The 16834-nt window shown below is 40.8% G+C and overlaps 1 protein-coding gene across 1 annotated transcript in view; it reads left to right on the forward strand.

Moving 5' to 3' along the window:
* ZFYVE28 (zinc finger FYVE-type containing 28) overlaps positions 1-15402 on the forward strand; it is a gene marked incomplete at both ends in the record, with an annotated part of 146300 nt that extends 130898 nt beyond the window's left edge. The window contains 5 exons of the mRNA XM_079534670.1: positions 1077-1231; positions 1799-1915; positions 3600-3704; positions 14980-15083; positions 15271-15402. Of these exons, the coding sequence (XP_079390796.1) occupies positions 1077-1231; positions 1799-1915; positions 3600-3704; positions 14980-15083; positions 15271-15402 (613 nt within the window). The remainder of the gene's footprint in view (positions 1-1076; positions 1232-1798; positions 1916-3599; positions 3705-14979; positions 15084-15270) is intronic.
* Positions 15403-16834: the final 1432 nt, after the last annotated feature.

Consider the following 16834-nt stretch of genomic DNA (forward strand, 5'->3'; position numbering starts at 1 on the left):
GAGTTCTGGATAGCTAAGTATGGTTTCAAGTAAAGCATTTTCGTTTTCTTTAGTCATTGATGAGATTACTTTATCTCCAGTATGTGGGGAAATTTGTTTTGTGTTCTTCTGTCTTTCATTGTAATAGAGTGAGAGGGCAGTGTCTCCTTCTGGTCAGCAAAGTGAATCCTTAAGACTCCGGTGTGATTGCATTCCATGCTATACTCCCAATTCAGGGTTTTTTGTTGGCAAAGCGCTACATTTTTCCTAAGTATTTCCTTCTTTAATGTGTTTTGATTTACAAGCAGTTTAGGCAATTCCTGATATTTGAAGAATCTGGATTCCTCCCAGAGGTTTCCTGAAGCCTCAGGTCGTTTCAAGCTTTCTTTTCTTAAGAGGGGTAGTGATGGAAATTGCTAGCAACCCTGCATCTGGTTTTGAAAAAGAAGGGTTAAGCCTCTAGTAGACACCTGATGACACATATTAATCTCTTTGGAGTTGATGAGCCATTCTCTTGCTGTAGTTTGACATTTAAGCAATTTCTACGCCTAGGTATGTAAAGAGACTAATCTCTACTGTTGAAATAGTATTTTGTCACCCATTCCATTTTTTATGTAAGGTTATATTTGGATTGTCTTCTCACTATTCTGAGGTAACATAATTCAGAAATCTTTTTTTCAAATTAACTCCCACATTAATAAATTTCTCATCTGACTTCAGAGCTGACCTTCTTATTTTTAGGCTGACATTCTCCTCTTGCATTTTTGGTAGAGTTATGGTCTCAGGACAGAGCTTTTAGTGGGAGTTAATGTGAAAAATAGTCCTGTGCTTTGAAATAGCTAAGGGAAATGCAATAAAATACAGACAAATGATTTTCTGCTTTAAAGTTTTTTTGCAACTATGCCACAGAGTGAAAATCAAACATGATGGTGATTGATTGCATGTTGATTACCTTCAGCAAGAATTTACAGCAATTAGTTCTTGTTTGCTATAGAGTATTGCCTGAGTAATAAATCTCTTAGGATTTGCTAAACATTCTGATCAACCAAGTGAGGACTTACATTAGTCTTCTTTTTTATGCCTTTTTTCTCCAACAGCAGTTTAATGACTAGTTCTTGTTCATCCGATGACATTGATCAGGAAGAAATCCAGCTTGCTTTGCAGGCTGCTAAAATAGCCACCCGAGAAAAGATCAGATCCAGATTCCATGGCAGCAATGATCTTATTCACCGCCTTTTTGTCTGTATCTCAGGTATGAGAATCACAGAGGGTATCCTTTAGTTTTGAATGTAAAAAACACTATTTATTATTGTTATTATTTAAGGTTTATAAAAATATGTTAGAACAGACTAGAGATTGAAACAACAGAATGTTGTATTGTGGATCTTAAGTCTCATAAAAACCTGTGAAGTCATGAAGACCAGTGTACGCAGAGATGCAGACCTATTAGACCTATAATGATGAAGGTTTAGGGCGTGCAACGGATTTGCCTTTGTATAGCTTCCTTTCTCTTTATGATGCCCTATGTCTTTGGGAGAAGAAATAAGATGCAGCTGTTTTATTTTGACACAGGAGGAGTGTCCCCTTTCTGCCAAAAAGACAAGGAAGATGTGTTTCAAATTGCAGCTAACATAAAGGCCAGAACATGGCTTGGCCATTACGAGAAATGAATTTAATTAAATCATCAGTTTTTATTACTGATACGAGCTAATGATCTTTCAAATATAAATACCAGGCCATTACTGGTATCAACAAATGTAGTTTTTTAAGGAGGTTGTAATAGTCTAGTGATGTTTTGTCTTTTTCCTCAAACCCCCAGGAGTTGCTGACCAGCTGCAGACAAACTATGCTAGTGATCTTCGAAGTATCTTGAAGACCTTGTTTGAAGTGATGGCAACCAAACCTGAAACAGAAGACAAGGAAAAGCAGAAGAAAGGTAATAACCAGATTAAAGCAGCCTCCGTAGTGAATTTCTGCTGGTGGCCCCGTGTGAAAATAGGAACTGTTTGACAAGAATTTCCTTAAAGCCACGCTGAATTTGGACTCTGTACAATGTTTTTTACCTGAGTTTAAAACAAGTCATGAAAATGGACTTTAAGCAGGATGAAATCACTGGAATTCTGTGTATTGGGAGTATGTCTTAAAGCAAATGTTCAAAGCGGTCAGAATGGATCTGCTTTTTTCCATATCTCTGTGTATAACAGAACAGTGTTTTTAGCCTATTTGGTCATAATGTGATGTAGGCAATGTTTGGAGTTCACAGATTCAATTTTTATTTTTATTTTTCCTTGTTCTATTTCACAGTGGATGCATTTTATGTTAGCAAGACAGGTGTCTGTTTGTTTGGTGTTTTTGTTTGTTTGTTTTTGCTTCTGGATTTTGAATAGCCATACATGAAAAGCAGACTATAAGATATGAGAATGCCAGTATGATGCTGGGATCTGGCTTGTCTTATATAAATCACAGGATGCTGAGTTTGTTTTCAAAATAGAAAAAAATAGCCTTTTTTGAATTCTAGATAATTCAGATAAAGCAGCCAGAACTGAATTATCAGCCACTGCAACGCTTTTTTTTATTCTGTTCATTTTTCCTCTATCACCATTTGGATTATTTCTATTTGAAAGATTCAAGTCTGCTAATTTACCTAAAAATAACCATGCCATCTCAGTAAAACTGCAATAACCATTGTCCTTGTTGTGATTATACCTGTCAGCATCTACAGGTAATCAGAGCTCCTTTCTTTCCTTTCTTTCCTCAGGACTGAAAAGTTTTTCTAGCCCCTTCTCCACTTCTCCATGTTTCAATGAGGATTTCTGGTGTTTTGGGTTTTTTTATTTTTTTTTTCCCCTGGAGATTTTATGTAGAACATTGTGTTAAAAGTTGGTTAAATTTATCAGAAACAACTCCAATGCAACTCAACTATGCAGTGGAGTAGTGCACAACATGCATGGAAGTCTTCAGTTACTTGCAGCTGAAACTTCCCTGGCGTTTGGTGGTGGCAGGATGTACTGATGTGAAAAGAGACTGACTTTTCACTGGCAAGAAAGAAAAGGGGGTAGACAGAGGTAGGACAAAAATGAAAGAGGGGAATCAGAGACTACTGAATATTCAAATGAAAATAATGAAGAAACTGAAGGTTTACAGAATTACCACTAGGAAATAAATGGTCGGCAGTGGTACTTAGTTACAATAATTTCCAGTAAATGAACTGTTAGGTTAAAAAAGAAAGCATGTGAACAAAGGTAAGTATAAACGAAATAAGTGAATGAAAGCCAGGAACTCCTGAGGTGATGTTGCTCTTTGTGATCTGTGTGATACACCTACGGATTCTCTGTTTTTATCTACTTTGTGAAGTATGCAAAGTTAAAAGTTGAGAAATATAGGATGCAGCTAAGCTGCTGAAAGTAACAGGACTGTATGTCTTGTAACAATATCTTTAATTGCTCTTGTTGTTTCAAAGAAGGATTCAGGAGATTTTTTAAGTGTGTCAGGGTAAAGAAAGAGCAAGAAATATAAGAAGCCACATATTGATTCTACCGGTATCTAATCCTTGAAGTCCTAACTTTGGTCTTACAAATTGGAAAAATGTGAATTCAGGTACTTTTTGCTTTGTTTTACAGTTAATCAGGGCTTAAGAAGCGCAGCACTGGAAGACTGTGCTTTATGTCAAGAAAGTATATCATCCTCAGAACTTGCAGCAAAAGCCAGAGATGGGGATTTCGAAGGTACTTTTTTTTTTTTTGTAATTAAAATGAGACAATACTGACATTAAAAAAAAAGTAAAAATCCATGTTGAAATAGAAAACAAAAACTAAAACAAAAAAGTCTTTTCAAGTTTGGTTCTGGGAAGGGAATATAAAATGTTGTCATTATACAGTCTAGAGACAAACTGTATGTATATATGTCTTCAAGAATTTTTTCTAACTTCCTCATGAAACTCTGTGATGTACAGATTGTCACAGCCATTATGACTGCTTCTGTATCAGTGAAAGAAGGTTCTCCATAGTAAAGACTTTAATACAGCAAGTGACACTACACGTGACAGCTCTCAAACAGCTGTGTAAGTTGTACTGCTGTAAGTAAGGTGGTGCAGCCAAATCGAAGGGCAGCTCTTATGTCCTTAGCTAGAAGTGGAGGTTCTATTTTTTTCCCCAGTAGAAATACTTCTCATATTTTATACACATCTGTGTCTGACGGAAATGATCAAAATATTATGGTTACTGTTTTCAAACCCTTCGCCATATTACTTCAAAGTAAGGAAAAGTCAGTTCTAGTAAATATTCTGAGAGTACTTAAATCTCACTGACTGTAAGTTTAAGAGTGAAGGGAAATGCATAATAACTGAAATTTGAGACAGGATTCAAGCATTATGAGAGCTCAGAAGTTTCTAGTTTGTGTTTTGAATCGGAGCTGAAGGAGTGCTTAGGAGTCAGTTATGACTGCAGCCTTAGTATGGTAAACACTGTATAAAAAATGAATTGAAAGAAATCAAAGCACTTGCAGTCAAAATATAAGAGAAAAAAAATAGATGTATGAGATGGAGCAAGCAGGAAAGCAGCTGGCTTTGATCGTCAGGGCTGAATGATGATTTCATCACTCCAGGAGCTCTGTTATTGGAGAGGTGTTGTCTCTGGACAACAGAAATTGTGAAAATATATTTAAACTTCCCTGAAGTTTAGGTATGCAGTAACTTTGCTGTGCTTTGTTCTGTTGTTGTCCATTTGCCCATGTACATCTTTGTTCCTCCAGTCAGTTTTTGATGGATCCTTTTTTCCAGGATGATGTGAGTGATAAGCAACATACATCTCAGCTTGTATGCAGAAGGGGATGACCAACAGTCTAGAAATGTTAGTTCATGTCGTTTGTAATAAAGATCAGAAATCACAGGAAAACAACAACCTTAAAGATTAGATTTGAAAGAAATTATGTATTTATAAGTTATTTTGTGCTTATATAAAACTCACGGATAGCTTGCTAGCCCTTCTTCTGTAGCTACAGGCTAAAGGATTTCAAATCTAATCTATTTATTTAGAGCAGCAGGGCTAATTTATGTAAAATGTACTGTAGAAAAATTATCGCTTCTGGAGAAAGATGATTTGGGGACAGATAAAGTAAAGAACTATTCAGAATAATTTTAATTGATTATTCTATTGTGCCATAATTGAGAAAGTGACAGAAGGCACAGTGAAGAACAAATCTTTAAGCAAAATATCTGCCATATACAGGCTGACGTGGAAAAGAATGCAAGAGATGATTCACTCCCTACCATTTCGGTTCATTTTCTTTTGTTTTGAATCGATGCCTGATGCTGTCAGTGTATTTGACTTCCAGAACTGAATGCAAGTTTTTCTGAACTGCAGGGTGCTGAATAACCTTCTCACAGTGGATGTGTATTTCCTCAAAGCAAATTCACTTCCTTCCTATGGCACGTTATTCAGCTTTTAAGACCTTTAGCTTATCATGATAAGGTTTTGTGTATGGAGAAGCACGGCTTCTGAACTCAGATGCTGTTTCCAGGAACAGAGAGCATCAGTCTTGATGTTATGACTGGCTGTCTTGGAGGGTGGGAAGGGGGAATCTTCGATGATCCCAGTAATCCCAGTTATGTACTGGGAGCTCCAATAGCCCTGCAGCATCCAGACAGTGTAAATCAGGTGTGTCCCTGCCCTATGAGAGTGGTAAAACCCACCCTGTAGTTTCAGTAGCATATGAAGATAACTACCGTGGAACTGTAGTAACTGCCAGCAGCTTAGTTTGTAAATAGGATGTGTTTCATGTATGTCTGTGGGACAGAAGCAGAGCCTTGTGGGATAGTCCAAGCCCCTTTTGAAAAAGTAAATTTGAATCCCAGAATCAGCTTGGCTGTCTTGGCACCATGTTTTGCCATGTTGGCACCTTCTTTGAGTGGGATCTATAGTCTTGCAGTTACTCTGCTTTTGATACCTGTCCTCGTTCGCCAGGAAGGCTTGGGTGAGTGTGAATCCATGTCCTTGCAGCATTCTCTGGGAGTCTTACTTGGCTGGTGTGTAAATGCTCGTGCTATTAATAGCTATTAACAGCTACTCTGTGTAAACTAACTTCTTCAGTCTGCTTTGTGATTTAGCGTTCAGGTGGGCCAATGGGCAGAACTTTGTCAGAAAGAGGCACATATGCAATTACAGAATCACAGAATGATTGAGCTTGGCAAGGACCTCAGGTCCCTCTGATTCCACCCCTGCTCCAGGAGGGCTGCCCTGAGCAGGGTGCCTAGGCTCATGTCCTGGCTGCTTTTGGAGATCCCCAAGTAAGTGGACCTATAATGTCTTTGAGTCCCTGTGCTAGAGCTCCATCACTCACATAATAAATGTTTCCTGATGTTTTGATGGAACCTCCTGTGTTTCAGCTTGTGCCTATTGCCTCCTTTCCCAGCATGCAGCACAACTGACAGGAGCCTGGCTTGGTCTTTTTTGCAGCCTCCCTTGAGGTATTTGTGGACATTGGCAAGATTCCACCTGAGCCTCCTCTTCTCCAGGCTGAAGAGCCCCAGCTCCCTCAGGCTCTTCTCATACGGAGAGGTGCTTAGTCTCTTCATCATCTTGGTGGTCACCAAGCTGTTCATTCTGGACTATTTCCAGTATGACCAAATCCTTCTTATACTGGGAGGCATTACAAAATGATAGAGGGTGCAAGGAAGCATGGAGATGAGCTCTCTGACTTCCAAACCAGAACAAACCAAGATCTACAAAAAGTGGCACCTGAAGTGAATTGTTTTGTTGCATTTGTGGAAACTGTTAGAAACATCCATCTTGTCCCCTTTCCAGTACATTCCAGACTCCTGTCCTTTCAGGCACAGGTCACACGGCGTCATTGCTGGCAAAGCTCTTCAGGTTTGTATCTACTACCTATTACTGAGATATTTAGTGATAGCTAATGGGATACAATCTTTGCTGTCTCTAATGCATCCTCCTTGAGATGGATAATTGCAGCAATATTTTAACCTCAGCAGATACCTGCTTTCCTCCCCACCTTGTAACACCTTCCCACTTACATAATTGTTGCAGGTCACTGTGGAAGCAATAGCCCCTGACATTGTGCTGGGTGATGTTTGGATACATATGAAGTTGTCTGGTGGTTTGGACAACCTTCGCTGCATTATCAGTGTTCCTTATTTGTTGCAGCAAGCCTGTTGGCTGCATCCTTCAGGCTAAAACTGGGCAGTAGGCCACCAACAGGAATACACTGCAGTTGTCATGTAAATGGTTCAGTGCAAAGTCTGTGATCATTGCACCAATCTATTGACATTACTGCACCAAAATTAATTACATCCATTTTTTTACATAATTTCTACACTTAAAATCTTAATGATTTCAGCAAAAAGTGAAGCAGTTTAGAGCAGATGAGCACATAGGTAAGCTCCTCCCTTCTACCATACTGGCATAATACAAGCATAGGTCAAATTGAGAAAGTCCAGCAAGCTACCTGCCAGGAAAACTCTTTCCAACTATCAAATAAAACTCTTTTACCACAAGTACCAAATGCTTAAGTTTGTATTCAAATAATGTTAATTAATAATAAGCAACAACAAAGCCTAGCAGCCCAAACAAACAAACAAACAAACAAAAAATTGTTAAGACTTTCCTGAAGGTTCCAGCCTCTACTTAGATTATAAAAATGAATCGGTTGTTGTTTTTGTCATATTTCTCATTCTTACCCTATATAAAACCCACCAGCTGGTCTGGGTCATAAAACAAATATGAATGCTTATTATGAGCCAACTGACATTGGCAAGAGTATAAGAACTGGATCCTGTGACCTCCTGAAGGCTGAAATACAATATACTACAGATTAATTGGCATCCCAAAACAAAAGCATTTTCATTTTCAAAAGTCCAGATGAGCCTGTGGTGTATATATCCATCTTTGCCTTCCTAATGCTCTAGGGTTGTTTTTGTTGTTGTTTTTGTTTGTTTTGTTTTTTGTTTTGAGGAAGCATATTTATTTATAATTTATAGTTGTAAAAAGCATTCTGTTTTTAAAGAGGGAGAATGCAATATATTTTCCTAGAATATAAGATGAATTCATGCAGTATTCCATAAATGAGTTTTTAATGTAATAAAATATGCTGCGATCATATGATGGAGAAGGTGGCCAGTGGGTACAATGTGTGTTATACACAGATCAAATGGTGGTGGCAGCTGCTCAGAAACAAGCAGGTTGGATTCTTTGCTAGTAGAAAGGACACCAGGGTGCTTGCTCTGAAGTGATAACAGAAGGGCTGTGTGTCCTGGGGCCTTTTATGGTACTACCTTTATCCCTCTGCCAGTGGTGACCTTGCAGTCTGCACAGGGAGAAGGTTATTGGGAAGTTCTCAAGCTCTGGTGTGGGTCCATCCAGTCAGATAATAAAATGACCAAGGCGTTTGGGACTGGGTGTGGGCAGCATGAGTCATATAGGGATTAAACATTTGTATTTGAAAATAGAAGAAAATTACCTTTCATTTAACCTACTTAAAGCGTATCCCAACTAGGTCAGGGCCATGTTGCTCCCAGAGACTTAATTTGAAACATAGAAATGTGATATCTTTATGCAGTTTGTGTGTCTGGGATCTTGCTTCCAGTCCCATTTAGTACATTAAGTTTGTATTTGCCAGCAGTTTCCCAGATATACACAGTAAATTGTCTTCTTTGTTTTGATAAGGATTTGTGTGTGTTCCTGTATTTATCAGTATATAAATGTGATGGAACATAAGTCCCTGCTTTCCCTGAAGAAAGGTGAATATTTTAATGTGTCAGTGTCCTGAAGTTTTACAGGCAAGCTAACAAAACAGGTTGTATTCCTGTTATAGGAACAAGCATGACGCATTCAGAAATCAAAAGGTTTTCTCAAGGAAAATCAGAAAACACTAGGAAGCTGTTCTCTAGGAAAATACTTTCTGTAGCATCCCACTGCTCTCTGCAGCCATACATTCATTTTCACTCCCCATTCCTCTCCTGATCATACAGAACTGCCCTGCTCACAGCCACCTGCTTATAACTCCAGCCATAATCCATGTGCTGTGCCTGCCAGTACAAGTAACTGCTGGTGCCAAATGCTGTTAGCATCTGTTTGCTGCACAACAACACGGTCTTAATCCTCGATCCCTTCCCATCCCATAACTTTCTAGCCTGCCCACTTCTGTCTATGAGCAGCTCCTTGCTGCTCTCCAACCAGCAGCACGAGCACAGTTCAGTAATTTATGGTCCCGAAGCTTGAGTTCTTGTTCACGTTGCTGTATGAAGTCACAGAGTCAAGAAAACCTGCCCGTGCTACAGTGTGTGCAGAACCTAATCACCATCAGCCCAGAATTAGCTGTCAACCCTAGCTGAATGCTTCCATTTTTCTTTTGTCCTCTGCATGCCTGTGGCTATGCTATTATTTATAGTGATGACCAGCAACACTTGCTAAATGAAAGAAGTTAAATTGTTGCACAGTTCAGTGGCCAAACAAGTTCTGTCTATATAACTTCTCACTTTTTCCTTTTTTAGCATCCCTGCTTCCATTGCATGAGAGAAGAATTTAGTGTAAAGTTTTCTAAAATAAGGCACTGTTTTATAATCAGCTGAGCACATTCTGTTATGCATGCAACACTACGAGATTTCCAATTGTACAGTTTTGAGGTAGCATTGCAGTAATTCAGTGTGACTTCTGTTTTAAAAACTTGCCCGTGATCTCTTATCTTTTCGAATACCATCTCTCTCTGTCAGCACAGTGTGGAACTTGAGACTTCATTGCAGAGGAGATAACACCCCATAACTACCGTGCAGCACCAGCTCATTTGTCTCCGCAGTGACATAATTGAGATTTCGATTAGGTTTGAATTTTCTTCACCCTCAAAATACGCATTTTAGTGTTCTGCTGGCATGTGGTATAGATCTACAGTGTCAACTTGATTCTAGTTTTTAGAATCTATGTCAAGAATGTTATTAGAGAAATACTTGCTCTAAATGTGTGTTATTATAATACGTAATTTTTACATAATTGCAATCTTTAGGCTTCAGAATATGTTTTATTCTCTGTTCTGAAGACTGGATTAAAAAAAGAAAAAAAGAAAAAGAGGGGAGGGGTGCAAAGGAAGATCAGAACATTCTGGGAGAAATCCAGAAGTTGGCTGTTCTGGTTGTTGGTAGCTGTTGCAAAGGACTCCCAGTGATGGTTAGTTAGCCCACGGAATGAGTTGCTGATCACACACCTGTCCAGAGAAGATACAGCATTTTGTGGTCAGGATTGTGTTCTATCAGAGCTCTGCAGGGACAAAGTGCCAAGCTGTGCCCACAGCTCCCTCGCTTTGTGCAGAGTTTCCATCCTAAGGAAGCCGTTTGAGAAAGCTGCTCTTGAAGCTAGCCAGCCTGTACCTCTGTTTTCTCCCTCACCTCCCCCCGCCCCAATTTTCATCAAATAATGTTCTTGAAGCAGAAAATTATTTTTAATTGAAAAATTTCAAGCCAGCTGTAATCAACACTGAATCTACTGAGCAAGGGAAAAGATTTCTGTGGTACAATTGCCTCCAAGGAATCTTACATAAAAGTTGGAGTCTACCCAGAATGATATGTGGAAAATTGAATGTCATAAGGGACAAAAAGGTTTGTTTCACCATGGAAGCTGAAGTGAGAGGTGAAGTCATGTCACCCCAAATCTTAGCTTTTTGTACTTAAAACTGAATTTACCATGGACCACAATTCCTGCATTCATTGAGAGAACTGCAGCAAGGCAGCCTGACCTTTCTTGCAGCTGTGAGGACAATGCATGTTGATGGCTACAGAGGTATGACTTTCACAGGCTGCAGGAACAGCCCTCCTAAGGATGGTTGGTAAACGTGTACTCAGGGTTATGCATGATGTGCTCTAAAATCTATTATGCATCAATCTGGAAGGAACTTCCAGATGGAGTTCTGCATGAGGGGTATTTGGTAAAAACAGAAGATGAGGGATCCTCTGAGCTGTCAGGCACTGCAGTAAGCTTATGGCTCTGCAGGGAGTCAGGGTATGCTTACTTTCTAATGTGTTTGTTTTCTTTCAGTCTACAGATTTGATAGATAAAGGCAACTTGCAGGCTCCAACACCTCTGGGGATATTTTCTGCCCACCTCACCCAGTCTCTTGTGTCTCAGTATCACAGTGCACTTGTGCTTTCTGTAAGAGCTCAGTGTCACTTCTGAGCTGTGGCTCTACGGTGTCAGAACTTGAATTTGGATAGTATAAGCTCATAGAGAGTTAGGTTCAGTTTTTAATTCTATCTTTCAGTCTTCAGAGTTGCTGCTGCCAAAATGCACTGAGCTCTCACTGAGGCATGCACTGCAGTGCATCCTGATGCTGCTTCAATCAGCGCTGCTGATGGATCCAGGTGCAGGCTCTCTTCACCTGCTTTGAGACACAAACGTTACCCTTCTTTTGGTCAGATTACATATAGCTGCAGCAGTTTTGTAGCAGGCATTTAAGCAAAATAAATTCATGTGGGCTTTTTGACACTGTTTCTAGTGTCTGAATTTTGTCATGATCGTGTTTTTCTTTTTAAAGTTCCACCGCTTTGGATTTATATCAGATTTTAACTTCTGTAGCATAGAATGAACTTTTTTAGCCACTGAGGTTGCAGAGACATGTAAAGGTGAATTCTGAAAACTACAGTACAAAATGAAACAAAAGACCATGAAGTTTCTCACTTTATTGGCTGTCATAATTGAAAGAGTTCTGAATAGTTTGGAGTTGGAAATGCCATTTCTCTTTTTCTTGAAATGTCTTCTTTAGTTTTCACACCATTTCATCTTGAGTTGTTTTTTTCCTTTCTCTAAACTTACTCTTCTTCATTAAAATACTCATTTCACTTCTTTTCTCTGCCTTTTTCCTGTACATGCTTTTCATGTTTTCTTCTAAAATTCATTTCTCTACTCTGTCTCGTTAATCCCTTCCCTCCCTCCCTCCTCCTCTTTGATGTTTCTGCCTTGGTCTTTAGCTGTTTCCCAACAGATTTCTTAGCTCTTATTGCCTGATAAAGCAGAGGGCCAATTAGCCCACAAGCGAACCTTTCCTCCAAGCCTGCTGCAAGTCCCCAAAGCACAGGCAGGCAGGGCTTCTGAGACTGGATGCTTCCATCTGCTGCTGTGTGCAGAGCAGCAGAGCTCGAAGAAGGACTGTAATGGTAAAAGCCTTTGGGTGCGTTGCTGCTGCCCTGCTCCCGGCCTGTCTGTGGGATAATGCTGGAGGTTTAAGCTACTCACACTGAAGCTTCATACCCTTGTGAGGCTGCTCTTCTGAGAATATTTCCAAAACCTGTTCTATAAAAAGCCTGATGACTCAGTCCTTAATGTATATAAGTCAGAATGCTGCTCCCAAGGTTGAGTGAGATAAAGCTTGTGACAGGACCTAGGGATGTGGGTTCCGTCACCACTGGGGCTTGTGTGATCTTTTCCAGCCTCATCTTCCTGTGAGCGCTGGAAGGTCCACGCTGGGCTTCATTCCTGAGCAAGGGCAGTACCTCAAAATGAAGCTTCTGTCTCTATCCAGCATAAAGAGCATTCCATTCTTTATATTGAATGGAAGTCACGTGTGGAAGCAAAAGCACAGGTCTGATGACCCCCAGAGGTTCCTATTTCACCATGGCATGAGTGTATGATTTGGGTGAGGCATTTTTGTACTGATTTCTCCACACACAGAGTGGTGACTGAAAGCAGACAACGCATGCATGGCATTTTAAATGTTACATGCCTTTACGTAACAAAGTGTTACTATTTGGGGTGTGCTGCAGTGCGGCTGACTTTGGTGCAAGTAATTTGGGTATTAGGAGGGCATTGGAACCCAGAAGCAAAGGGGCACAGTGCTGGTTGCATGGTTCTAAGTGCTTTGGTGTGCAGAGTCTCTGTCTGGGGGCAGGTGTCTCAGGCTGCCTAAGAGTTGTGGGTGCCCCATCCCTGGACGTGGCTCAAGGCTGGGTTGGATGGGCCCTGGGCAGCCTGAGCTGATGAGGGTAGCCAGCCCATGGCATTGGTTGGGTCTGGGTGGGTTTTAAGGCTCCTTCCAACCCAAACCATGCTATGACAGTATGTCCTTGGACTGTTCTGCTGGTGCATTCATTCTGGAGAGGTGAGTTGGCCAAACTGAGACCAGTTTGAAAGTAAAAGGTGTTTCCCTAGTCTGGGAGAACATGCTGCAGGGAGGGTTATATCTTTCTGTACACTGAGTGCCAGTAACATGTGATTTTTAATATTTTATGTTACGCAGTTATTAAAACAAGGTATTCAGATGAATTCATCCGACAGTCAAGTAATTGTGTAACTATGGATTATGTGACTATTGTGAGTTTATAAGGTCACTATTTACCAAAAAACTTCTGTTTCTGATATGTCTTTTTTGGCGATTTTCCCTTTTATGTAGCCCTGGGGATAGTTGAATCCATGTAAAGTCACTTAAAACAACTTTTTCACCAGTGCATATCAGAGGCAGCAACAGAACAAAGCAAACAACACAAAACCTGAATGGTCAGCTCCTCCTGATAGGAAAGCTGGTTTCTGCTGATGAGCTCCAGAGTTGCATTAGTTTGATCTGGGAAAAGGAGGAGTTATGAGAGAGGATGCTCCATACTGTCCTGATGCAACCTATACAAAAAGGATCTGTTTTTTGTGGTTTTTCCAATGTAAGTGATAGGAAGTTTTCAAAGTCGGCATCACAGACTGATTTCAGGGGTGGTTTTCACTGGGTGAGTTATGTGCAGTAGCTGGGCAAGCTGCAGAGAGAAGAGGGAAATCCTTTGGTTTCACTGACATCACTGCTTCGACTTAAGCTGGCAGTGCCACCTCTTCCTGCTGCCGTGGGAAGGCATGGCTTTTAAAAGGGATTTTGTGACCTTACTTCCCCACAGAACTGCTCTGGTGTTCCAGGGATAAGGTGAAGGCTGTTATATGCAGTCCTCAAAATCCTTCAGAATCTGAAGTTGTGTTCAGATGTCTTTCTGCCTGTTTTTTTGAACATTTTTCCGCATTGGTATGCTTATCTTTTAATTATCTTTAGTTTTAATTTCACACGTGTTGCTATATGACAAAGACTGGTCAGTTACATTTGGCCGATGGAAATAGTGGAATGAGCTGAATTTTCATGTAATCATCTTCCTTCTTCCTGTAGCCACCGTCCACTTGATCTCCGCATTAAGTGCACCGTATAGTTTGTTGTTTGATTATGTGCTCCTCGGGGCAGGGATTTTGCTTGTCAGCATATAAATCAGCAGTCACTTGGGCCGCATACTGTAAATAGTGTTTGGGGGGAAGTTCCAGGTGGGTAAATACGCCCAGCAGTTTGCATTCCACTGTGCCCATGGATTCCTTCTGGATAGAACTTGGCTTGCCCTTGATTAGACTTTTATTAACCTAATTAAGCAATCAGCTCCATCATTTCTACACTCATAATTTTAGTCTCCCAGAGGTCACGTCAGCCTGTCACAGACAGAAGCAGCTCAACAGAAGCAAGCCCAATACTTTCTGCTTTGCCAAAAACAAATCATTTCGCTGCTTGGCTTCTGTGAGAGGTTATAGAGCTCCCAGGAAAAATAAACAATCGAGACATGCTGTTAGGGATAATGCTTGAGTTCTTTTTCTGGTGTCTTGTATGTGTGATTTTCAGTATTTGCTTCATTGCTGGTAAGGCAACCAGCCAGAAGGAGTTCTGATAATTTACCAGCAAATAACTGGGCTCTGAGCTGATTATCTGCTTGCCTAATTGTAGGAAGAGCAGCCAGCTTTCCTGTCGCAGTGGCTGAAGGGGCTGGGGATGGTCAGAGCCCTCAGCATGTTTTGCTCATCCTGGAGGTGACCGCCTCAGAGCAGCCCTCCCTGATTCCTCAGCCTACCCACCTGCCTGCTCACACAGTGCTTGGAGAGACCTAGATGAAAGCTGCTGTCTTTATGTTTTTATCCTCCCCGCTCCCTGGAGGACCTGGCAGCCGCATGCTTGGTGCTATTCCCTTTTGATTTATTTCCCCTTCTGTTGCTGTGCTTCTGACAGATCCTCCTGACTGGGTTCCAGATGAAGTCTGCAGTTACTGCACTGCCTGCAAGGCTCCATTCACGGTCATCCGCAGGAAGCACCACTGCAGGAGCTGTGGCAAGGTAATGACTGTCAGATGTAGGGGAACGCACTGAGAGCCACATGCTCACACCCAAGAATTTCAAGCAATGAGTGTTTGCGTTTGTTGACTGTTCAGCTACGTGGGATGGCTGCTGTGTGTAGGTGAGGTCAGCTTTTCCTCACTCCATTCTCCAAGGAACTCAAGTGCAATCTCCTCTTGTTTTCCAGATCTTCTGTTCCCGCTGCTCCTCCCACTCTGCGCCATTACCTCGTTATGGTCAGATGAAGCCTGTCCGCGTTTGCACTCACTGTTACATGTTCCATGTCACTCCTTTCTACAGTGACAAAGCCGGTATCTGACGTATTAAAGTACTGCTGTGTCCATGGAGTCTGACACGGACCGATGCATTTGAGCTAAGCCAAGAGTTAATGTGAAAGAGGGACCGGGTGAGGGTGTGTAAGCTTTGACATCCATTGTTATAAATTTTGTACAGACAGTTTTTACTGCATTTTACTAAGCTGCTAAAGGGAAGGATGAAGCGTCTGTAGCTCTAAGGCTGCAGTACAGTCTTCCATAAATTTATAACATTAATGTTACGATGCCATATGCAGAACAAATGCACTGCGTGGAAAGAAATAGGGCTCAGAGAACCGAACAAGCGTTGCTGCTTATCTGTCATGCTAAGCTCAGAGCAGGTAGTTAACTAGTTCCTCACAGCAGAGCAGCCCCAGAGCTTGGACATGGAATGTGCTCACTAACTCCAGCATGGCTGTGGGCATCAGCCCTCTCCCTCCCGTTGTGGTTTAACTTTCCCAGCACTGGGGGTTTTGTACCTATGACAGGATTCATTAAAGCAAAATACTTTGAATCCATTTTCAGTGTTTCTAAAAGCAAAACTTTCTTTGAATCACAGGATTCACACTGGAGATCCCGAGGCAATACATTTCTGTTGCCTTTCACTTACTGAGCAGAGTAATAACTCCAAGTTGTCTTCTAAAAATTAGGATTTACGACTCCTAGTTCCATATTGTTTATAATCAGCATCACTTATGCTAAATTCTGGTAACAGAATTATGACAGAGCTTTGATTTCTGTATCAGCACCTAAAACTTAACGAAACAAACTTCAGAGGAAATGATTACCAAGTGCATGAATTAATATTGAAATGCATACTTTGGGAAGAGCTTAGCAGCAGAATTCAGTATTGTGACAAATGATTTATCCCATGCAAGTTTTTAAAATGATTTTTAAAGGCAAACTTGATATATTGGAAAGGTCCTACAATGGTCAACCAGAGAAGGGTTCATGTTGTCCATATTTGGCAGAGTAACCATGTAAAATACTGCATACTGCTACTTCACTCATGCTAACAAATTGGAAGTTGTTTGTATTTGTTTGAAACACCAGGAATTCATTCCTGTTTGCACTTGGAAAGAAGTAAGATTCACATGGATTCCTGCTATGATCTTGCACAAACTATTACAGTGGGAGCTCCCTGAGCGCTGAGTTTCAAAGCCGTCTGGACAAGCTTTGAGTTAGCCACATTAAAAGCAAGGCTCTGTGTGCTGTGGTTACAGAGGAAGGGAGATCAAGAGCTCTTTGCTTATCCCCTTTCCTGACATGCAGTGTTACACGGTGTGTTTCATAACGATAACATCAACAAAGAGATGAGGGAAGTTGTTTGCAGTGTCATGCTCAAGAACTTATCATTCCAAGTGACAAAACAAAACTGGCCGGAGTGATTTTCTTTGGTTTTAGTTTACCTTGTGGACATTCCCTTTGTTACGTCGT

Source organism: Tetrao urogallus, assembly GCF_951394365.1.
Source record: "Tetrao urogallus genome assembly, chromosome: 4".
NCBI classification, from domain to species: Eukaryota; Metazoa; Chordata; class Aves; order Galliformes; family Phasianidae; genus Tetrao; species Tetrao urogallus.